The sequence below is a fragment of the Numenius arquata genome, chromosome 8 (genome assembly GCF_964106895.1).
Source record: "Numenius arquata chromosome 8, bNumArq3.hap1.1, whole genome shotgun sequence".
NCBI classification, from domain to species: domain Eukaryota; kingdom Metazoa; phylum Chordata; class Aves; order Charadriiformes; family Scolopacidae; genus Numenius; species Numenius arquata.
The window spans coordinates 14,635,245-14,660,569 of NC_133583.1; the positions used below are offsets into that span (position 1 = coordinate 14,635,245).

A 25,325-nucleotide genomic window follows, 5' to 3' on the forward strand; every position below is an offset into this window, starting at 1 on the left:
GTTGTTTAGTCTGGAGAAAAGGAGGCTGAGGGGAGACCTTATTGCTCTCTACAACTGCCTGAAAGGAGGCTGACGTGGGTGTCGGTCTCTTCTTCCAAGTGACAAACAATAGGACAAGAGTAAATGGCCTCAAGTTGCACCAGGGGAGGTTTAGATTGGATATTAGGAAAAATTTCTACACTGAAAGGATTGTCAAGCATTGGAAGACACTGCCAAGGGAAATGGTGGAGTCACCATCCCTGGAAGTATTTAAAAGACGAATAGACGTGGTGCTGAGGGACATCTTTTAGCGGTGGACTCAGTGTTTGGTTAATGGTTGGACTCAATGATCTTAAAGGTCCTTTCCAACCTAAATGATTCTATGATTGTAAATAGTTTGGGAGTGTGTTTCCAGCATAAAAAGTAAATATATTTGCAATGTCTAAGATGCTGTTGGTATTAGCAGGTACACATTTAACTTGTTTCTTGGTAAAACACTGATGTATTATAAATACAGATAAATACAGAGAACTGTATTTATCTGTACTCTTAGATGAGTAGACCAGCTGGCGAGTTCCTGTGTCACTTGATGATCCATCCAGAGGCACTGCTACAGCTAATTTATATTAGGGTCACTTTTCTGATTTTTTTTCAAGTTGACTATTTGCAAAAATCAGGTAATTGTGATTAATCAGGTCAGCTATGTAAATATTTGAGTTTTGTAACAGAGTCCTTAATTTTGAGCAATAGTTTGCTATTACAGTTCTAGCTGTTTCGTCTTGCAATGTCAGGTCATACAAGAATGTCAGTTCTTTTGTTATTCCTTTTGTTATTCTCACCATACAGCATTTTTTTCCTTAAGTGAGCTATTAAGTTATATCCTGTTCTTTTTTGGGATTACCTTTGGTGTAGACTAGTCAACACCATTCACGTGAGAAGCAGCAATTTGTGCAGATATCACATTGAGGCAATGTCAACAGTTTTTAATTTTGTAATTCAAGAGTCCTTAAAATCTTGCCAGCTGTAGCTATACATATGTATTTATGTTATTAGCTTTTTTATCTCTTTCGCCTACTATCAAGAAGAGTTTTCATTGCTAATGTTTGAAATTTTTTGCTTTGTGATCTTGAACATAAATTTTCTTCTGAATTCAAATACCAAGCTTTACTTACTCCCAAAGCTGAATCTCAACTCTTGCTCCTCCTCCAGTTAAAGGAGTAGATTTTATGTGAGTTGCATGTATATAAGCATTTTCATTCCTCTGGAATGATGTTTTAATCTTCAAGGTGCCATAACTGGAAAACTAAGGTTATAACACATGCCTAAAAAGAATCATCAGCTGAGTTTGAAATGTCTATTTAGATAATTTATAGCACTGACATCACTATGAACTTGCTTCCGAAGCATTTCTTTTTGAGTCTTATCAGTCAGAATTAATCAGTGATTTTTCCCTTAGTTCAGAAATAAACCTCATTAAAAAAATTGTCCTTACAAACACTGGGATCAATACTCTTGATCTGAGAAACACATGCTAAGTTGTTGCCTAAATCAACCTACCACTTCCAGGAAGCAAAAGACCTTGCTGTAGATGGAGTGCAGATTGCCTTTGCTTGAAACAGACTTCCCATTAAAACTGCCTCCCAGAACAGCATGCAAACTTTGCTACTTAAAGAACTATTTATTGCTATTTATTATATCCTGAATAGCTTAGAATGTTCTTGCTGGGAGATCTCTATAATTTTTTAAATCTTATTAATGTTTAGTAGATAGAGAGATAAACTTTTACCAAGAATGTACCTTACTACATGCCAGAGTAGTCCTTTTAGTATCCATTTATGGCAATTTCACTCCATGTTAAAAAACAAAATTAATTGCTATTAATATTACTCACAAACTATTACTTGCATCAAACATTTTAGAAACTATGGTTCAACTCTGAGTATGGAAATAAAGATCTCACCCAAGGTTAATCTATTCTTACATAACTTTTACCTAGTAAGATGTAATTTAATAATCTAGTTTCTTAGTTTTCTCGTTTCTTGTTTTAGCAGACCTGACTTCTGAATTCCATGAAATTTGTTTCCTTGGCCTGGTAGAACAAAGAATTTAAAATAGGATGTCACTTGTAATTTCATTTTTGAATGTCAACTTGTCTGCTAGAACATATATATTTTCGGATTTAATACTTATAATAGAATTGAGCCAGCCAGGGTTTGTTTCACAGACTTTAGGTAGGGTTTCTCTACATAGATGCTTTATGTCATGTATGATCATTAATTTGTGTAATGCTACCAACTGAATTATTTCTAAATGTCACCCAAACTTAGCTGCATGCTGTAAAAGGGAATTTAATTTTAAAAACAGGTCGTGGACAGGGTGTTCTGATACAGCTCTGTACCACAAGAAGATACATACCCCAAATCTGCATGGGTAACAAATACTGACTATAAAGCTAGGAAGAAAACCCTAAAAGCATAGTATACTGACCGGGCCTTTCTGAAGGGGTGGCTGATGTCTGTAATTGCACAGAGGACAGAGACCTCCTGAATTAGTGCATGTTTAAGCACAGAATCTTCTGGCAAAGTGCCTTTTTCTCTTTTTATAGAAGTACCTTTTTTATCCTTTTATCTTTTTAAAACCTTATTATAGGAAGGTCTGTTGGTCTACTACCAGCTCTAGTTGAAGTGTATAAATACTAAGAATATGCTGGATGTTGGCAAACTTAACCTTTATTGAGGTTTTTCCCTTGAGAAGAACTTCCTTTATGGGCAAATCTCAAAAACAGCCTCCTAACTTATGTGACGACTTTTCTCTTCAGAACATGGCTATTGGAATGCCAAATATTCCACATCATCTCTTTGTCCATCTAGTGTAGTGAAAGACTGCACTAGGCAAATATCATCTTGCCTCATGTATGCAAGGGGAGTAAGCAAGAGGGTTGCCTTTTCTTCATGCCTCAGAAGACAGAGCTAGTGAGAAAGTTCTGAGTTGTAGAAGGCCTAGAGAACCAAAGGTTTGGATTGAGGACCAAGTGATGGAGCTAAGCAGAGCTCCAACACTTGCTGGTACTCAAGGTTGATATCAAACCAGCTGATGTTTACTTTTGTGTAGGAGGTTATGGAGCCTGGCTGGTTGGAATAGAGGACTTCACTCTCAGCTTTTATATTTTGAATATATTCAGAATTTGAAAGGTGAATTTTTAATCATAGAGATTACAAGTTGTTAGAAGCTTATTCACACTCGAGAAAAATGCAGCAGTTTGCAGAGCAAAGGCTATAACTTGATCTCTGGAAGAATGTGGGCAGGAGAGATAGAAAAGGAAAATGGCATATTTCTTGAAGAAAATGCTGTGTTATATTTAAAGTAAACAATATATGTTTAGTTTATTGTTTTAACCTTCTTCTCTGTTCGCTGTGTTCTTATGAATAAAAGAAAAATATTGCCCAAGCTGTTTTATGTCACTCTATTTATGAGCTGGCCATAGGTCCTGGAAGATAAGCTCTTGTAGCCAAGCTGATTCCAGCTGGACCTACTGATGTAGGAATGTCTGATAAACAACTGGGTGACATAAACAGGTGTTCCAGTCTCAGAACAGGGTGGATCATAAGGTTGTCCTCCGAGAGATGTGTCTCACTCAAAACATGTGAAATTGAGTGAGAGGTCAAGGATACAGCTCCCCCGGCAAGCATCACACAGGCTCTCTAGCTCTGTTGGAGAGAGGTTTAGCTACAGGCACCTCCTTTGTTTGGATGTTCTGAATAGATTACAAACCTAAATGTGCTTTTTGAAAGTCACACCTTTGCTGCTATGTCAGCTGACTCCTACTTTAAAAAAAAATTAAACTGAGAAAGAAAGTTCATGTAAAAATTCTGTTTTTATCATGTATCAAGCTACAGATATTTACTGATGATTCTTATACTATTATGGAACTCTACACATATTTTTCATGAAGCAGTTAAATGCATTGGCATGACTTTAAAAAAGAACATTGTGCCCTTTTGATTCACTTTCTAGTTACAGTATAACAAAATTTGAATGCTATTGGAGACAGAAATTTCAAAAGTTAAAAACTTCCAAGATTGATAGTTTTGTAAATTGGTTTTAAGTATTTTGAATTTATAACTATCATTATGTTGCTAAATAACATTGACTCTGGAATGACTGACTTCCTTTTGCAGTAATTCAAAAATATTATGACAGCTATAGTTTTATAGTGAGCATAAAAATCAGTGAGGTAAGTTCAATGAGGTAAGGTTAGTGTTGGAAGTTTTATTAACAAAATCTTTAAGTATTAGCACATGAGTTACAATTCCCATGGGTTTTCCAAAATTTGCTGGAACTGATCTGAATATTAAATTCTGAACTTTGGTCTAGTTGCTTTGAACTACCTAATTCTAGTGGTAGGAGTAGGCAAAGATATAGACTGCTCTGTGGAAGTTGGCTGCATTGATAAGATACACACCATCAGAATTCCTTGTGGCATGTAACGCTACACAAGGATGAGTTTCAAACTGCCTGAGGGATCCATTTATATCTTGGCTACAATCTCTGCTTCAGTTAAAACCTTTTCTAGTGTACTTTGACCAGTCAGTATTACCAATTTTCTCTTTTAAAGAGCAGCATAATCTGGACTGGTGGAAAAAAAGAATGAAAGACAAATCAAGATTGATTAGTAGAGATGATGGCTGGATAAACTGTTGGGGGGGGAGGCTGGGAGCTTTATGAAACATGCAGGTGCCGTCTTTCAAGGAATAAGTAAAGGAGAGCAAGTGTGTTTGATGCATTCCAGTGTCAGGTGGTTCTCCCAACCTCGTATGGAAGGATTGAAAGAGCTTGTGACAGTGATTCTGTGAGGGAAATAGTATGAGATGGTATAAGTTTGTTTTCCTGATGGGAACAGGCAACAATGTCCTGTGTTTATAAACCATCTTCCAATGTTGCTCTCTGTCTGTTCGCCTCGACTACAACGTACTCAGTTGCTTTAAACCCCTCTGCCTTTGTCAGTTCTTAAATACTTTAGTAGTAGGAAGAAGACACTATCCTTTAAAAGTTACCCTTTAAGGAGTATAAAGCATGTTAACTATCAGCTCTATAATAACATAATTTGCTGAATTAAAATGTAAACTAGAGCAACCATAATACCCAGAGTAATAGGGGTGGGAATGTTGTTGAAATAGTGCTTGAAAGTGGAGTTTTCCTCTAAGAAGGGAAAAAGCTAGCTAGCTCACTAAAGTTTCAATTTGGAACAATAATGTAAAGCACACTAATTGTACAAAACTCAAGTGTCTGCAACTTCAAAATGTGCCACGTTCTGCTTTTTCTACCTTGACTTTTACATGGGTCACATGTTTTTGAAGGAAATGAATGTATTATACCATGGATTTCCAGGTACAGCCATTGCTTTGAAAAAAATCGTGTTTATCACATCAGACTGAAAAATGAGGGACAAATATGACAAGGGGATAGTTATTATTTTATTGTTGTATTTTAGAATATTGGTTTTTTACTATCTCTGAAGCAGAGAGTTGGGACATTTTAAAGATGCATGATACCCTTTCTATGCTTGTACTCAGTTCTTATATTTGCAAAAAGGCCCATGTGAGGCCTCACAGCTCAGTACTTCTGTATAGAAAATTGAAGTGACAGCTCTTTTTTTCATGGTTTAAACTTGGTTTTTGTAAATCAAAATTTAGTATATTACATTTCTCCAGATAGATGCAGATGTATAAATACAGGCACTAAAATCTTTAATAGAAGTTTGATTTTTGATTAACTGAAGTGGTTCTCAAAAGATGGCTGCATAATACGCTAAGAAAGCAAACAGTAGCACAGAAAAGTGTCACCAGCCCTGTGGAGCCTGTAGTGGTCCTCAGGAAGGGAGGGAATAATAGTACTAAAGGGCAAAAGGCTGGTTCCTGGATGCAGTGGCAAATACTCACTGCAGTTTGTGCTGGAACAGAGGTGGGATTAGGAGAGAAATTGACAATGGGTTACATTTTGCCTTCTCTATTACCCCAGGTACTGCAGGACACTTGGTGCTTGACTGGTAAATTCAGAATTAGTTAAAAAAAAATAAAAGCAGCCAAAGCTTTGCTTTAAATGTATTTATTTATGCTGGTAAAATAAATAATTCTTAACAGTGAAACACAGTAGTCCTTCTTCATGTTTTACTTTCTCGTGGAGCTCCATAACACTAAAACCACTTTCATAAATAATATATATAATATGGCATATAAGTTAAACAGTTAACAGTAAGGAACTTCAAGAAATAGACGTCACTACTGGAGCTGGTCATGAGTGGCGGGTGATGACATGAAGATTAATAAAGTTCAACTTTGAATTTGGCAATTTTTGCCACTTACATGAACTTTTCTTTCTAAAGTATAACCCAATTCTGAAGTTTTTGCAGGGTGTTCTATATTTCCAGAGCAAGTGACAGAGTTTATTGTATTACATAGTTGAAATAAGTAGTTGCTGAGGAAAAAGAAGTTAGACAAAATTAAAAAGCAATTTACTTGGGTGGAGGTCTTTGAACTGCTTTATGTGTTAGCTATCAGATCTGGTTTTGCTTTATTTTTCTGGAAAATGATGGTCTTCTTCAGATTGCCAAGTTTTACTAGTAAATGTACTGCCAAAGCTTGGGAAAAATAAGTCAAGGACTCTTAAAATTACGTACTGTTGAGTGAAAAGCCAAAGAGAGGGGTTTTGTGCACCAGAAATCCTTATCCTTTTGAATATAAAAATATATATCTGATTCTGTAAAATGACCCATATTTAATTTCCTTTTGGATTATATTTAAAATGCCATAGACGTAACAGGAGGAGTAACAAAATGGCAGACATTTCTCACAGTGTACTGGCACGTTCCATTTAGAATACTTCATTGTTTGATTATTTTTGGAAGATGTGATTTCACGTTGCCATTTTCAGGGAAGAGATAATTTCTAATATTGGCAAATTCAACCTGGCTATAAGTGAAGTAGTGTATTTTGCTTCTTGTCTTCCACAAGATCAGGAGCTGATTTAACAGCTTTTTGGTTTTACACCACCTGGAGGTTCATGTTTGACTTAGAAGATGATGTCATACATGCTTAGTACCAAACAGATACCATATAGTAAAAGGTCGCATGCAGTTCATGCTGAGGTAGTTTTATTTCACGTTATGAGAAATGTAAAAGTCTTGGTTCATGATTACTGGAGGCAGAAAGAAGAATTAGGGAAGGAGAAAATGACTGATACAAGTGATGTTCTTGTAAACCTCCACATTGCATTCCTGTGCATAGAAAATAAATTGGTACACCTAAGACCACATGCAGTATAAGTTGCCTATTCACTCTCCCAGACTTGAACTGGCTCAGAGTTCTGCCTCTGAAAACTCAGAGAGAGCACTGATTTCAGAATGGCTCCTTGCTGTGTATGTTAGTTTGGGGGATCATATAGCTATTCTATCAAAATACCTGGGCTTCATTGAGTAGGTGGATTTTTGAATTAAAGTGCTCTTTGGCTGTTTCAAATAATTTTCAACATTTTTCTCAGTGCAATTGAAGCTGCACTTCAGTCATGCTTTTAAGCTTTTATTTGAAACTACCAAGGCTAGAAATAATTTCGTAGATTAAAACCAAGATAGTCTCATATTAAGAACAATCTCTGGTGGTAAGTGGGGCTCTAGGCAGAAATTATACTGCTTACATCTAAATATATTCAGATACTAAGTCCATGTGCAATTTCTTATGGAAAAATGCAATTCACCTCAATCACAGGAGTGTTCATTAATAAGTGTTAAAATGTTACCATGGAGCTGAAAGAATTGATCTTAGGTGTCAACTATTTACCTGAAGGCTTGAGGAGTAATCTATTTATGGCATTAACAAGAAAACAGTCTGTTTCTGCATCTAGAGTCAGTCCAGACAACTCTGAAATACTAAGTGCTGGTACTCTGGCACAGTCAAGGTCATAACCTCTGTGCTAACTTGAAGGTCTTTGTGTGGCTGGCCTGAATGCTACCAGTGAAAGGAAGGATGGAGTTTGCGGCTCTGTTGCAGAATTCTGAGCGTGTTTCTTTTTGATCTGAAAGAAAACCGCCTTCTCTTGAACCTCCAGGTTGTATTTGTGTCTTTGTCTAGGGAATAGAAATAATGTATTAATTGTGTTATGAGCTGTCTAGTGGTGAAAGGAAATGCAGAAAGGTTCCGTCGTGTGGTGCTCTGTAGCAGCTGTGTGAAGGCAGGATTGGGGTCTGAGAAACTGGAGTGGACAGGGCTCTGCTCCCCTTTCCCGCACAGGTTGTCACTCACAGACTTGGACTTCAGTGCAATCTACTCATCTTCTCAGCCCTCCTTGTGCTCCCAAGTTTTAATGCCTAAAATCCCCATTTCAGAGCTGAATCTAGTGAGCCGTAGTGACAGGGTGTGTGGAAAGAAATTTGTGAAGGAGAGTGAGAATTGTCTGTTCAGCCCTTAGGATGGGGACCGAACAGGTAGAGAAGAAAAGACTACTGACTCAGAAACTGCCTGGTTCAGCCAAGCAGAGCAGAACTATATCAGCATGTGTAAGCTGCTGGGCTATCCCAGTCCCTAGGGAACAGTATCAGTGCTTTGTTTATCAGCGCCTCTGATCACCTACAACTCCCTTTGGCTTCAGGCATTAAGGTTCTGCCTAGTGGCAGTTGGAAAATGAGACTTGCAGTGCCTGGCTGAAGAGAACCCCTTTTGGAGCTCCTGCTGCAGTGTTATGATGAGCTTCTCAGCTGCAGCTTAAAGGCCCAACAGAGATTTTTGTGATTTGACTTAAGGGATTGCTTTCAGACATGAAGCAAGTAAGTGCTTAAGTATAAAGAAGATGTGGTAATGAGTTTCAGATGAGGTCTTTTATGTTTATTAAAAGAGGTCTGAAAGTTTGCTGCTACTGCTATTTCTTGTTTTCTAAAATGTCATCTTTGAATCTCATACTGCACACTGCTTACAAACTGCAAGATCCTATTACTGTAATATTGTAAAAAAAGTCTTAAAAATAAAATAAATCCAGTAGAATATAAAACCTTTTTTTCCAGTGTATAGAAAAGCAATGAGCCATTTTAAGAGCAGGAAGAACATACATTTTATTTTGAGATCCAATAGATCATCTAAATTGGTCCCAAACCAAGTTTTAAAATGGCATTGTAAAGACTTTTGCTTTGAATAAATTTAGCATTACAAGACTCAGAATATAAAAAAAAAATAAATTAGATTTGCTGATTGTTTTGTACTTTACTAATATTCTGATTAACTAGGGAAAAAAGTGCTTAATATGTATGAACCTTTCTGACTATTCCAACTGCAGAGCTTAAATATGCTAAACTAACATTTATACCCTTTTAGTTACTTCCATCTAGCTTTTTATTATGAGTAAACTTCATGAATTTGTAGATAATATAAACTTTAAACCCTTGTTCTTTATTTTCTGACATTTGCGTGTTTGAAATTTGGATTACTGGATCTAAAAATTCTCTCTTGCCTAACTTCCTGCAGCTCGCTTGTAGGTGGAGAATTATTCTAGATTGCCACATCCTATATTTTCAGCCCAGACTTTGTCTTCTCAGTGCTGTCCCTTGAAGCCAAAACAAGCCTGTGTGGGTCCACTTAATGTGAACACCTCGTGGTTACAGAGCTGCAGAAGAAAACAGTATCAGAAAAATGGTTTCTGTTCAAGGAAACCTCCCACTGTAATAATGAATGATTGCACTCTCTTTATCTTAGTTCTCTACTTTGCATGAAAGCATAACCTCATTCTAATGGCTTGCAAACCTTGAAAATGTTCTTCATGCCCACACTGTCACTTCTGTGTGCTTTCTGTGCTACAGAGCATCTTTCTCTCTCTGGGTGGAGTGGAAGGGCAAATGTAGATGTAGGTCTATAGCAGTACTTTTAGTATCTCCTCTCCTGGACTCTAAGTTTCGATGCGTTAACCAGCCTCTGGAAAACTGAAATATTTCACTAGAATAAACTCCTTGGTTTCCGTAACCCAGGCTTGAATTTGTGAGCTTGAGACTGCACAAGAAATGCAGAATTGAATCCATAATGCTGAACACTAACAATGGGTTGGTTTTGTTGATCTCTTAGGATCACTCACTTTTAAAAGTGCTGACAAAATTTCATGGGTATACTATATTTTCTTGTATTATTTTATTTACAAAATAGGCTCCAATAATATGAGGCTCACATAAAAAAAAAAAAAAAAAAAAGAAAAAGAAAAAAATGGTGTCTCCTTTGGTCTTTTAAAACTTATTATATGATGAAATCTGGGGTTTTTTACCCAAAAATATCCCAACCCAGTATTCTATACTGTGCTGGCTGTGAGCTGCTCAGTGATTCATTTGTAACTGCACTAGGAATTTGGAGCTGTGAAGTAGGATTGTTATATCTGCTTGAAAGTAGTTACTTCCCTATCTTGCTCTTTGTTTCTTCCCCTGTTTTGACATTTTTTTGTGTGTTTCCACCTGGATCCGTGTGTATGTGCCTACTGCTGTGCCCGTGTCTCTCTTCACATTGTGCATGGTTTCCTGTTTCTTGATTATACTCCCCAAAGAGCCAGTTCCCTCCTTCTCAATTTCCTTGAACAGGTACCCTATCATTTAGATTTTCCTTTTTCTTTCACTTTGTTCCTTTCTTCACCAAATGTTTTTCTCTTTTTGATAATATTAATGCTGCTGTCCTTGAAGGTGGCTGCTGCTTACTCACCGCTCCCCCGCCTTGTAATGGAGGAGAGACAGCTATTTTTCCTCCTTATTTCCAAATGCTTTTATAAGTACCCAAGCTTTTAATTGCAATTAGCAGTAGAGCTGGTTATAGAAACAACTGTATACAAATAGTAACCAGTATCAAGTGATCTATGGATTTTTTCCAGACCACCAGCAAGTATTTGCCTGGCCATAATTTGAGAACTGTTTGAATTGCATTAAGAGCATAATAAAATTGCATGCTTGAGCATTTATACAGCAAGAAATGAGAAAATCAAGGCTACACACGCCTTCAGGGCTGTTAGAATGCTTTTGATTTTTTTTTTTCTTTCCTTTTTAAAATTTTTTTCAGGGTTTCTAAAGGAAAAAAGCAGTTATGTAATGCAGAGCAATTTGGTGAGGTTCTTTATTAACACATTTGTGCTTAGGAAAATACTTGGAATATCCCTTATTTTGGTTGACAGGGCTTTGTGCTTACTACAGAAAAGTACAGTAAGGCCCATTTGTTAAGAGACTTATACGATATACACTGGAGAAAAGTGAAGAACCTTGTCATTTCCCTATTTGCTGTGTCTTTGTTAACTGATTCTGTTTCTAGATTACTGATCTGTGGCCAAACCTGCGTAGTGACTGTAGTATCTGATTGCCTACTTCATAGCTTTAACAGGCAGATTAAATACAGGTTATATAACACTATTTTCAGTGAGTTATACATTTAATTAGTCAAGATGATTATAATTTTTTTAATCCCTCATGCATCTGTCAAGGTAGGACTGTTTTAATGCTATTTCATGTTTTGACTATTCTACTTTTTCTATTCATGCTTTGGTGCTAAAAGTGCTTTCATTTTTTTTTATTGCCTTTTAACAAGTAAAAGAATGTCTTAGTCTGAGATAAAGTTGGAAAATCTACATAGATAAGAAATAAAACATTTCTTAAGTGATGAAAAAAAGAGGATTAGAAAAAAATTGCTAATGTTCTTTACTAAAATCTAAATAAGTTTGATTTACTTACTGTAGGTTGATGCTTTGCGGTTACGATTGGAAGAAAAAGAAACTTTTCTGAATAAAAAAACAAAACAACTTCAAGACCTCACAGAAGAGAAAGGAACCCTGGCTGGAGAGATTCGAGATATGAAAGACATGTTGGAAGTAAAAGAAAGAAAAATTAATGTCCTTCAAAAAAAGGTAAGATCACTTATGAAAGGATATGTTGTAAAACTTTTGAGGTACATTTAAAGAAAATGTTTATTTCTTTCTTATATATTTCTTATTTATTTCTTACAGTGTATAACTTTTAATGCATTAAAAAAATGCAAGGAGTAAGTCTGTAATAGACAGAAGTAGTTCTCTAATATAAAATGCCTTACTTTTTTCTGTGAGATCATTTCTATAGTATTATTTCTTATACTGTATCACAAAAATATTAGGTACTGCAGTTTCCACAAAATTATTGGAGTTAAATGAAAGTCCTAAAAATACTGACTAAACTTATGAGAAGAAGAAAACATGAGGGATTCCGTTATCCTTACTAACAGTGATTACTACTCTTTCCAAATAATGAAAATAAAATGAGTGGGACTGCTAAAAGATTAGGATACTGCTTTTTTTCTTTGAAGACTTTTTTTGTGGGAGGAAGAGGGGAGTGGGTAAGGAACCTAAATTAAGTCAATCATCTGCTTTTCCTGTGAGCTAAAGACATTAAGAAGGGAGACTCTCTCCAAATCGCCTTATTAGTCTAATTTCTAGTTTTCCACAAATTTAGTTAACTGAATTTACTTTCTTTGGGAAGTTGGATTTAATCATTATAGTTTCCACTTGGGGGAGTGGGGATGGAATTTCCTGGAAAAGCAACTCTGCAAGGGTTCTGCATACAAAAGTAGAGTGGTTTTTTTTACCATATCCCTTTTGTCACGCTTACAAAAATATTTATGCTAGCAGGTACGTTCTGTGTGTACCGCTCTTTATCTCGTATATAAATGCACTTGTGAGCATATGGATAAATGGAGATAAAGTTCCTGGCGCCAAACACATTTTACTATTACTTCTCCCCTCCTTATACAGACACTCAGAGAATGTCTACCCCTTACTCTCTATTATTAGGTAGGTAGTTCATGTTACTGTGGTTTTCCTCCAGGATTCATATAGGATTGACATGGTCTAGCTGTGCTTCTGTCTGTAATTGGTTAAATGCAGTCTTTAAAAAGCCAAGTCTTCATTTTCCAGAAACTGAGAAGACTGCTTTTTCAGGCCCAGAAAATAAGGCCTATCAAAACTGGAATATATGTACCCATCCATTTGAATCTTATTTCTGAGTATTTGCCTTGTTAGCAATGCTGATGATGTAAAGATAGCAAACTTCAAGCCTTTCATCCTGCGCTGAATGCTAATTAGCTTTTGACATCACTTGAGAATTTTGAATAAAAGAATGCATCTTTTTTTATGTTTTGTATTCTAAAAATAACCCAAACAAATTGACAATTTACAGCAGGTCTTGTATTTAGATCTTGAGGAAATGAATCAGGAGGAGTGAGGAATGTGAATTCAGTGATCAAAATTGTGTGATGAATATAACTTCCCACAGAGCTGTCAGCACTATCTGTCATGGCTATATGCTCAGAAATATGCAACATAGTGTGTTTTTCTGGGTTTAATACATCATGGCTATTTTATTAGATCTTGCAGATGGTCTTGCCTCTTTTGCACCTGCTTCTTAATGAAAATAATCACTTCACTAAATCACAGAGTAAACACGTTATAGCCTTGTGAGCTCTAGTATACAATGTGATGAATAAATCTGGCAAACTACTAGGTGCAAAATCAAAGTTAGTACTGAACTGATTCTTTGAAACTGGAAGTAGCACCTGAATTATTTTTTTGAGGTTTTTATGCTATTAAATATGCTTTATCAGGGGACTTCTGATGTTCAGTTTTTCTGCTATGGGCGAAATACTGGATTTACTTAGAGAAGAATGATGATGATTACTTAAAAAAAAAAAAAGAGAAGAGTAGATCATTTACATGACTTAAAAGTTAGGTGTAGATTTGCTTCTCTGAAACATTTTTAATAACCACATGATCTTAATATATAGATTTTTAAAGTTACCCTGAGGTCACATTTTCAGCTTTGGATTGTTATTTTACTTGTGCCTCACTTCTAATATGTTTGGAGATAAATTCATTGACAGGTAACTTGACTAGAGAAAAATTTGCTTGAAATATTGTCCTGCTCTGTTCACCCTTGATATTTAAATAAATCTAGGATATGATACTATAAAGGATGTTTTCACTGTGTACTTTTTATGTGTCTGGTGTACAATTCTGATGTAGAAAATTCTGTATGTCACCAATGGAAATCCAGGCTTTTAAATTCGCTGTGGGGGGTGGAAGTAAATCTACTTGTCTAGTTAACCCAAGTGTTGAACTTAGTTTTTGCAGTGCTTATTAGATCCTGACTTCTCATGGTTAGCCTCGTTGAGCATCCCAGCATCCTTGGCAGCAGATGCAATCTTATCTCTGGACCACGATATTTGCATGTAGAAAGGAAGATGTTCAGTGTCTGTCTACTTTTTTTCAAGAAGCTTTCCTGGGAGTAGTGCCTTTCTGTTCTCAATAATTTTATCCTCACTTCATGAAGTTGTGTGTCCCAGGGCATTCATACCTCATAGAGTCTTTATGTTCTGTCAAAACGAGCACAGGTCCTTTTTGACCATAGGCAGATTGTTCGTTCATTCATGTGTTATTTCAGAAATATGTTGGACTGTGCCTTGTAGTAATTCCTGGTGCTGTAATATTCTTACTGTAATATTTTTGAACAGTCATTTTTCAGGGATTTTCAGGTAGTCTAGTAGTGGATGCTGTGCTTTAGGAAAAAGATTGTCTGATGTACCCCTTTTTTCTTTCAAGTTTGTGGCAACAGACCTTTCCAACAGCAACCATATGTAAAAATTAATTTTGATGGAAAATTATTTAATATATGTATCAATTGCAGTAATTTTATCATTTACTTGAGTCCAATTATGCTTTTATCCTTTACTTCTTGCTGGATTGCACATGCCTCTTGCACTCCTCCGGTTTTTGACCATATTCTCCTTCTGACCTTTTGGCCACTTCTTCCACGGTTGTTTTTGCTTTGAGTGGCGGCAGCCAGACATTTCTGTGTTGAGCATTTGGAAATTAATTTATCCTCATCGTGCGCATATATGTGGAGAATTCAGTGCGTGGAAAGCAACATGGACTGCTTCATATGACGTTTAGGAGGTGAAACAATTACTGGGCCCTCTAGTGGATTGTCCTGCCTTTACACATACCTTCTTGCAGGACAATTGCCCTGGTTGCTGTCTTACTCTCATGAAAACCCATCTGAAAGTGAAGGATTTACTTCTAGTTCTTCTTCCTAAGTTCTCTCTAGACATTAGATTCTTCTGACTATAAGATAATAATGGTTGTCTCCATTTCCTTCTTTTCTATGCAGGGCCAAATTTTATATCTGTGTATTTTTATTTACTTTTGATATAAAGAGTTGTGAATAACCAGTTATTTTAGTGCTTCATTTGTTGATGCAAGATAGATGCATGGATCTCTCTTCACTCAGCCTGAAGTGCTTCACTCACCCTAAACGAATATTTGTTTTTATAGTTTTATTAATGTAATTGAAGAAGGAAGAATTTATATATAGTGCTTAGAAATATTTCTGTCAGTAATAATCTGAAACTGAGTACGAAGGAATATATAACTTGGAAAGATGCAATTTCTAATTCTATATTTCTCTTGTGTACATTACTATTATCTGCCATGTTGAAAACTATGAAGGAGACCAAACCAAAACCAGAGGAAAGCTCCCTTTCTTCTCCTCTCTGGATAGCTGTTATACTTGAAGGACAAGACAGGTTCTGTTGAGGGCTCTCTACCAAAGGTGTGGAAGAAACAAAAACATTGGCAACAAAAGAGCTGTGGTGAGTTCCACAGGATGGCATAGGAACACACATAACGCAACAAGTTGCAGAAAAAAGTAATGGGATAGATAATGAGCTAATGATGCATTGTCCTTCCATACAGTGATTTTGGTGTAATTTTTGACCAAATTGAAAAACCACTACACTATTCAGTATAATTTGCAGTCTTAAGAGAGGCCCAGCACTGGAACAGTGTGCATTAAGAGGATTTGGATCAAGGTAGATTGGCATGGAGTAATAATAAACTTATGTCAACGTCAGAGGTGCAATATTACTTAATATTTCTTTCTTTTAGAATCTTTGGCACCACTGTTCCATTTTAGTGCCAGTAAAGTTGGGTATGCTGTTTTATTAGCCTTGTTTAACCTGGCAAAGCTAGTCTTACACCTCATATCTGTCAGTTTAGCATGCACAGGGGCGGACCTCAGAAATCTTTATGTATTTCTTACCAGAACATGCAAGTTCTATGAATATGGCCAAGATGTAGGCTGAAGGGCAGAAGTGCTGAACTCGATGATTCTTTCATGTCCCTTTTTGCTCCCAAATTTTCTCTTTCATACAGTGGCTTTACCTGATGTGTTTTGTCCTCTAGGAATCTGTAGATATTTTCAAAGCAATTATATGCTCTGAAGTATGAGTCTCGGTGTTGAAAACAGTAGCTGTTGAGACAAGAACAGCATAGAGGTTGTAGACCTGGATCATATTAGGACAACAGCTTGTGGAAATTCGTTTGTGGGGACTATTATAAAAGAACACCATGTAAAGGGGGCTAATATAATATTCTACTTTGACTTGCAACATAACTTTTCATGTAAAATGTTGCAGTTTCCATCTTTAATAGTTTAAGCTTTGTGATTGATGAAGTGCTACATGACTGAGGGCTCTAACCTACCAGCTAATTAGCATTTGTAGGAAATATCATAAAGTCTTAGTTCTCATGTAATCATTGGAATCTGTACTTGGAGCGGCTGGACTGTGCACACTAGGTGATATTGTCCAGTTCGTGTTAAATTAAAATGTGTTGTACAATTAATGGTATACATTACTGTTAGAAATTTACATATGGTCAGATTGGGACTATATTAGCATAAACAAATGAGTCCTACTCTGGTGGTAAGAAATTTGCATGAGTATTATTGCTTGATGCAGGAATTCTTGCTGAGAAAGCCACTGAAATGGAAATTTCTGAATCTGGAATGGTCCAGAAAGACCTAAGAGACCAATTTTTTTCATTTGGTCTTAACAAGTAGAAAGTGCAAGCACATTGCTGATAGAAGATGCCTTTGATTTTTTTTCTATGGTTTAATCAGTTGGGAACATAATTTCATAATCCCGTAAAGGGGTCATGATGGCATGATGAAGGACTTTATTATTAACTTCATCAAATTCTATCAGACCACTGTAAATAAACTGTTATGAGAACTGGGGTTTTGCAATTGCCAAATCAGAATTCTGTTGTATTTCTGGAGTGAGGCAACAAATTCTGAACTAATTAGTTGTTCTGTAAAACAGACCAATGTTCTGACTGCAGATTGCTAGTGTTGTTAAAAAAAGTTAGGAAGTCATTTTGGTGTAACATGAAAGTTTTGATGTTTCAAAGCTGTTATGATGACTATTGACTTGTGTATTACATTAAGAAACGTTTCTTTTAATAATATATGCCCACTTTAAGGATACAGCATTCACTGTACTGAGTATTAGAAAATTGTACTTTGGCTGCTTATGCTTGCAGCTTTGCCAAATCATGTTATTCAGATAGGGCAGTCTGAAAGTGACATTTGAGCTAAATATAGCCAATTGTTCATCCAGGACTGTGGTGTTATTGATCCCAATACATCGTCAAAAAAATGGATCCTCAGTGATTCTGCAGAATAAAATGCAGCCTTGGGACCCTTAAACTTCGCATGTGGTACACATCAAGGCTATCTAAATAAATGCAGAAAAAACTCAATCCTAACCAGCGTAGCTGTTTGGATGCTCTTGGCCTGTACACTGAGACACTGTGAACAGTGTCATTAAGATCAGAGGCAGTGATCATTTTCACTTTCCTTTAGCTTCTTTAATATCCCATTATTTGTAACACATTACACTTCTAAGCTTTTACAGATTATAAATGGTCAGTGAAAATATGTGACTTTATATACGTTCACTTAGTGAAGCCAACCTGAATGATCATCCAGCCTAAAGCCATAGCTATGAGTTTAGGTAAATCCTTGCACCTTGAAATCTATGATCATTATAAAATTTTCCAGACTGTGATTGAATCTACTATCTTTTCCAACGAATTTGCTACCCACTGAAGCCAGAAGCCCAGCGTTTTGTTTGTTCCCCCCCCAATGACCTGCTTGTTCCTGCTGCTTTTGTTTCAAAAGCAGCTTCAAAAGGAGAATAGTTGGATTACACGCTTCTGCTTACTGACCTATTTGAAAGTAAGCACTTAACCTTTATAAGAGAAAATTGATGAACTCTTAAAACAAAGTTTCATGAGATTAATTTAATAACTGTTTTATCTAACACCAGTTCTGTAAATTTAATAATTTTTTAATATCGGGTATATTGTAAATCATGGACCCTCAAGTAAGTGAAGAAATATTGACTGCACCTGGTCTTGTTGTTAAAGTTGTTTGGAGAGCTGCTCATAATAATCATGTCTAAGCAGGTCTCCTCTTTATCAATGGCAATTGACAAACTCATGAAATGGCTGGAGATGTTTGGTACCAGGTGTTTGGAAGAATTCAGAAGCATCACTAGGTTTCAGTATAAGTAGCTGAAACTGCAAGCATGTCTTAGTTTACAGTAGTTATTCCCCCAACATGAGGGGGAAGCATCTATTCTTTGGGAAGGCCTTCAATTACTTGTCAGAATATATTAAAAGAAGCAATGTGTATGCAGTTTTTCAAGAAACAGGGGCCAACTGTAGTTGGTCAAACTAGTCTGGTTCATGTACCAGGAATATACATCTCTGAAGAGGTAACAAAGGAACCTGTTTGCTTGCATGTTTGAAAATTCTTATTGTATTTCAAAATCCTTAAAGTGAAAAATAATAATTTGGCTGCCTTTGTATGCCACGTATGGAAAACTGAGCATTTTGGATATGTCATTTAATTCCTTTGGGAGCAATAGGGTGAGAGATTGTTAGTAAAAGTGAAAAAAGTACTAGTTATTTGAAGAAATGGGCTGAAATAAGAAATAAGTGATTTGAAGAGATGCTGTCATATATTTGTGTAGTTTTTAGCACAGTAGTATGATACTATTGCAACATACATTATTAACTAATACATTATTAACTTCATAAATGTAGTTATATATACAGAAAGGAGGCCATCAGTTGTAAAATCTAAAATATAATGTGGTACAATATATGAATGAGAGCTAAAAAAGATCACTTTTTGGGAAATAGTAAATATGTATGTGTACATCACATGTATTTAGAATTTTAAAGATAAATCCTTAAGTGTAAATAACGTAGGTTATTCCAGAAGAAGTTATGCTATCTAGTTTTGAGAGGGTTCTTCACGCACAGCTCAAATAAAGAGAATCGAGTAGTACAAGACTCAGGATATACGCAGCATACGGAAATGCTCTTAAAAACAGTATGCCATTTGCAAAGTAGGACTGAGCTTAATGAGATACTTACATAAAGGTTTCATACTGCTAGTGTGACACCAGTGCTATTGGTGAGGAAGGAAGCTGCCATTCAGCTCTCAAATGTCAGTACTAATTAACAAATTTATCTTTAAATCTTTACATAAGATCCTAAATTTTATTCATGCCGAGAAAGCAGCCAACTTGCATGCTGAGAATTTTAAGCTGTGTGAAGAGTACTATTTTCTTTTCAATAGAGTTGGAGGAAATTTCTTTTGAAGTGGGAATGAGCTAAATTATATATAGTGTGACTGGGCAAAAAGAAAGTAAAAGTTGACTTATTTGGGAGGTGCAGAAGAACACAAATGAATTATTTAGGGAAATGGATGACTACTTATATATCTGAAAGAGAATGAGGGAGAATCAGAATTGCTTAAGAGAGGAACTATATTTGTCTGTGAAATAGTCTTCCAAGAAATGTAATAGAAGCCTGCTGATTGGAATTAAAAATGATAAGGGAGAGTGTTAAAAATGGATTTGACAATAATTTTACATTAGAGATGTATCCTGCTGTTTTCCTATGTGTTCAGATGCCGTATTGTATTCTAAGGGTGAATCCTACTTTCACTGAAGTCAGAGAGTTTTGGTTTTGGTTTCAGGTTTTCACCCTGTGCTCCAAAAAAAGCCACCAACTCCCAACTTTCTCCTCAAACCATGAAATAATCAGTTTTTCAAAACTGCCTGCTAAATGAAAGTTAAAACGGAAACCCCAAAGATCCTTAAAGCTAAAAATATCTCCAATTAAAGGACTGAGACAAATTAACTTCTTAAGTGCTATTGACTTTTCTCTTAGAACATTGACAGGGCAAATGCATTTAGAAAAGAAAAAAATTATTTAACAGTCATTTCTATACAAATAGAGATTTTTTCCTAATAATTTTTTGGATAATTTCTTAAACTGAACTAATTGGATTACTTTTGGAGAAATTTTACCTGGCATTTTTCACCTAAAATGTCTTTAGGTATTTATTTGGATGACTATTAATGTTATATCCAAATGAAAATTGAAAAATCACTAACAAATACCATATCTTTAAAAAAACACCCAAAATTACAACATTTTAAATGCTAAGGCTGCTGTGCCTTTTCTCTAGTGAGATATATTCACAATCAAGACATGAGTTTTTTTGGAATTTTCACCTGCTAATTTAAAGGAGAGTGTGCATTCATGTGATTCACTGCTCCTGGAGCTGCATGTTTGAGTGACAATCTGACTATTTCCTATCTCAACGTGACAGATTCAGCTGGTTTTGTACCTGCCAGCTGTTTACCATTGAATCTTGGACAACTCATTTAAATGATACAAAACCAGATCCTTCAGAAGGTAGCCCATGGAACAAAGTTTTGCACAAACCCAGAAGGCTTATATTTACATATTTGTTATTTACATGCTAATCTTTTTCTTGAAAGCTTTTTCCAAGCTGCACGCTCCAGGTGACTGATTTGGGGTAGGGAGGAAGGAGGTTGCGTGAATTCTCACCCTTTCTGACTGACACAGACATTGAAAAGGGGGATTCACAGGAACACGCTGCAGCTGCCTCTCTAAATCAGCAGCCATTTCTCTCTGTGTGTTGTAACTGAGTATGGGAAGTGCTCTCTGCCAGTCTCCAAAATTTATATCCACTGGATTAGATTACCATTTTAGACATATTCTGCAGTAGTATAGATACATGTATCTTAAAGACATAGCTCTAGCTTCAGAATATATAAGGTGGCAAGCTGGGAATAAGCTGGCAAGTAATACTTTAACTGAAGCAACAGTTTATTCTGTATATCATATTTTGTTACGTGGCATAACTGTGATTAGACCAGTATTGGTATAGATGTTTAACTCATCTTTTTCCTTTGTGATACGTGTCATCTTCAACATAATCCTCTGTGCATCTTGTCAGGCTAGTATGTTTGGGGATGTTATATGTACTTCTTACTGCTACGTGCATAGAGGGAGCAACTGTTGATGGGAGATTTTTGTTAATGCTAGAAGTATTTCAAAACTGTAATTACTTCCTGCTCGGGTAAAGTGAGGATGTTATTTACAAAACTGAGCAAACAAAATATTTGGATATTGTTTATTTGTTTTCATTTGAACCAATGCACCATTCATACTGGAATTTGGTGTAATAAAACTGTCAGACACAGTTCAAAGTTTACTAACATTGCCTATATGCAAAGTATAATGATAAATTTTGAATCTAAATAAATGGTCCATATGATTCTGTATCATGGTTATAGTACAGTGTTTCAAACATGTTGTTACCAGATTTTTATTAATGATCCTTATTGCTTTCTAGCATATTTTAACTAAAAATTGCTAGAAAATTACGGATCATAGTTTTAGAACTGCTTCCTAGGAGTATAAGTTTATCAGCTTGTTAATTAGATGCAGTAAAATCTATGAAAAGACAATTTTAAATCTTGAGTGATTCAGAAATACTACATTTTGTGTATGTTTTGAGCCTATTTTAACTGAGAGATTAATGTTTTTGTCATGGTCTTATGCATGAAATATTTAGCAACGTAGTGATTGAATAACTTGTTAATGTGATAAACCACCCTGACCTTATCCTGAAATAAGAAAGTAGATCCCGCTGCCCCTGTTCATCTCCTTGCTAGGATAGGCAGTTACAGTTGATCTGCAACTTGACCTAATGTATATCCAAGTTTGTTATATCTGGAAATAAAAAGAGACATTTCCTAATAAATATAAAAAGTAGACTTATGCATTAGCAGTTGGTTTTTACCAATTTTGTAGTATATTAGATTTCTACTCTTTTGTTGGCATAAAATCAAACACCTTAATTTATGCATTGCTAGAGCTCCTTGTTGTTGGCAGTCATGCTTTCCTGGTGGTATTCCATTGCTGTTTGTCTGTCTGAGCAGTCTGTGGCTAGAGACTCTAATACCTCAGTAAATTGGATATTTTATCACTTTTGGAAAAGCATCACCCCTCACCTTTGAGTGGAGCTCTTACTGGCTTTATGAAAGCATGAAGTTCAAAGACTTAAGGGTAAGCATGCAGATAATTTTAATGGTAACAATAAATGAGAATTGTTATCTTCATACTTCTCCCTTCATATTATTGTTACCAGATGTAGCCAGAGCTAGTGGTGCCAATTTGGTCAGATTGCTTTGATAATTTTCTTGTTGCCAAGTAGTATGTATTTCTTGGTGGTAGATTGAGCAGTGGTATGTTTGAATATGGGTAGTATAAATCCAACTTTAGAATGTAATCTGAATCTAATTCACTTCCTTCTAGCACACCTGACTTTAATTTTTAACGCCTAGCCAGGCACAGCGCTAAGATCAAAGTGAAATAAAGAGAATGGAGTAAAGCAGTTCTTGGAAAGTAAAAAGAAAAATTGCAGAACATTGTGTAATCTTTTATAAATGAAAGAAATATCGGGCCTATTTGCCATTCACTTAGAAATAAATCTGCAGTAAATTTACTAAAAGTAATTATGCTGATGTAAACCCTTATTTATCTGGGAGAAAATTAAGTCCTGCTATATTTATTGCCTAAGAGATGCCTTGATTTGACAGCAGAAATCTTCACTCATCCTCAGACAGGCACAGAGTCCTTTGTTGCTGTGTGTTTAACCCCATGCCAAAGTGACTGTACGCTATGGGAACTTCTATACATTGCTCTCTGTAGTGCTTACTGCTGATCTTGAGTAAGGGTGAGAAGCTGCTAATGGGCCACATGAATTTGTAAACCATTCATCTTAAAGCAGCTGCTTGTTGATAAACAGGATTGCGAGTATGTGAAAGCACAATTTAAATTTGAGTGAAACACCTGCTGCAACCTATCCCAAAATCTTATTCTGTGATTAAGTCTGGATTTTTGTTGTGGCCGTCACGGGAGCCATAAATAGCTTGATTTGAATGCTTATTAAAAAAAAATAAATCCATGACTTTTGAGAGTTTCAGATTTTTTGCATGTCAGGAGGTGGATGTGATAGTAAGCAGCTGAACAAATGTGAAGAACTTCAAAGTGTAGAAACTAGACTACATAGGAAGGTAATAGAAAACAGGAGTTTGCTAATTTAGTTGCAAAAGAGATCATCTCTGTGAACTATTCATGGGAGCTAATCTTATAAGTTATGTTATATTTACAAAACATGATTTCTTGCATGATGTTTTACATGTTCAGCAGATTTCATTGTTAGCAGTCTAATTGTTACTAATTTTTGTATACTGTCATTTTATGAAATGTATTATAATTCAGCCTCTGCCTTAAAATGTATGAATTGCAATACCTTCCATGAATCCCTATAAATCATACCATCATCCTTGTGAATTTCCTCCCCTTGGGAAGTCAGGAGCATTTCTCCTTATTTGGGCATATTGTAATGCTGACAGTAGTGTTTAATCTGACAAACGTGTCATCTTCATGCTGCAGGACATAGTAAGGTCTAAGTCTCTTTTTTTTTTTTTCGGGGGTGGGGGGAAGATGGGCAGTGCTACAGTCACTGGTTATCACTGTGCTTTAAGTATTCTGCTGCAAAAGCTGCTAAAAAACCCCAAACCCACAAAAAGGCACAGAACAGAACAGGAAGATTTGTTTGGTTTTGCTTAAGTTTTAATATACTATTTACAGAATACCTGATTAACCCTCATAGACCACCTGATTCATTTTTTGTACTAATGCTAAAATAAAAATTCTCTGAGTAGAGCAGTAGAAAATAACCTTTGTATATACTTAGTTCTGGAATAAGCTCTTCCCTGTGTCTGACAGTTTTTTTAGCTGTTTGTTAGCATTCAATCGTTTAAAATGTCCAAACCATTAGAAGTATCTATTGTCTTCTGAATGGGAGACACTGAAAATGGAAGTGTTGCCAGACTATTGTAGTGTCATTGTTAAGCAAAGCTCAAGTTTTCTAAGAGAATTTCCCAGTTAAATTAAGCACGTGTTCTTGAGAAAGCCTGACAAAAATTAAGTTCGGTAATAATTCTAATGCTTGCGGAACTACAGAGATAGTCAATCTGTGTAATATGTTTTGATATAGCCATCATCTCTAAAGAACTTCAAAGTGTTCTTAACTGCCAACTCCTAACTCACTTCTCTTCTGAAGGTTTTAGCTAGCATGTTTCAGCTCCCACCATGGAGAGGGGCACATGTTTTTTGTAGTAACAGAAGTGAATGTGAAGCTACAAAGGCTTACCTCGATGGGAGAGATGACTGCATCTGAAAATTGGTGAAACTTCTCACCATCCTGTGTAATTCTTTAAAATAAACTTTTAAATATCTGACTTAAAAAGCAAAGAAATATACATCAGAGAAAAAATATTACAAGGTATCCATTTTAGTGTAGTATGAGTTCAGTGCCACTGACATTGCAGTAACAGATGACCTCCAAATGCATCTTCAGGATACGCAGTGAATTTTCCTATAATTGCTGAAGGGACAATGAGCGTTTTTCATGGATCCTTTCATCAAGGCTTTTACAATAAATGAAAAAACTGAAGAAAGCTAAATGAGTAAGGATGGCTACATTGATTAATAAATCCCAGGCATCAACAACCTAATGAAAAACTGGGTTGGGGAAAGAAGTATTTCTGTGTCATAGATCTACTATATAATAATTTTCCTTTGTTTTTTAATAGTTGATTTTGTTAGAATGAGGCTAAGTTATACATACAAACGTGCTGGGTTTTAGGAGGAGATACATGATAAAGGAAATACAGTGAAAGGTTAAAAAAGAAAGGATATTTTTTCATACTGAAAGCAAACTATCTTAAGCACAGAACTACTTCAGATTATTTCTGCTTCCTATTCAGACGTTTATATGAAAGCATTGCTGTGTTACCTTTGCTGCTATAGAAAATCTAAACTGTTCAGCAGATGTTGATTAAAGACATCCAAGTTGCTGCGTTTAACATTTCAGTTTAAATTCAGTGGTGCTTTGATAGTTTATATGCAGAAAGGCTGTGACTGGCCTGCAGTAACTAATGGTGAAACTCAATATGCGCATTGTCTTTTGTGCAGCTATAGTGCAAATATTAAATTACATCTCATAGTAACAAGAATCTTGG

The 25,325-nt window shown here is 35.8% G+C and overlaps 1 protein-coding gene across 1 annotated transcript in view; it reads left to right on the top strand.

Annotated features, from left to right (window-relative positions):
* Positions 1–25,325, top strand: part of ERC2 (ELKS/RAB6-interacting/CAST family member 2) — a 428,110-nt gene that overhangs the window by 138,290 nt on the left and 264,495 nt on the right. Inside the window, exon 7 of the mRNA XM_074152871.1 lies at positions 11,713–11,880. Coding sequence (XP_074008972.1) covers positions 11,713–11,880 — 168 coding nt within the window. The remainder of the gene's footprint in view (positions 1–11,712; positions 11,881–25,325) is intronic.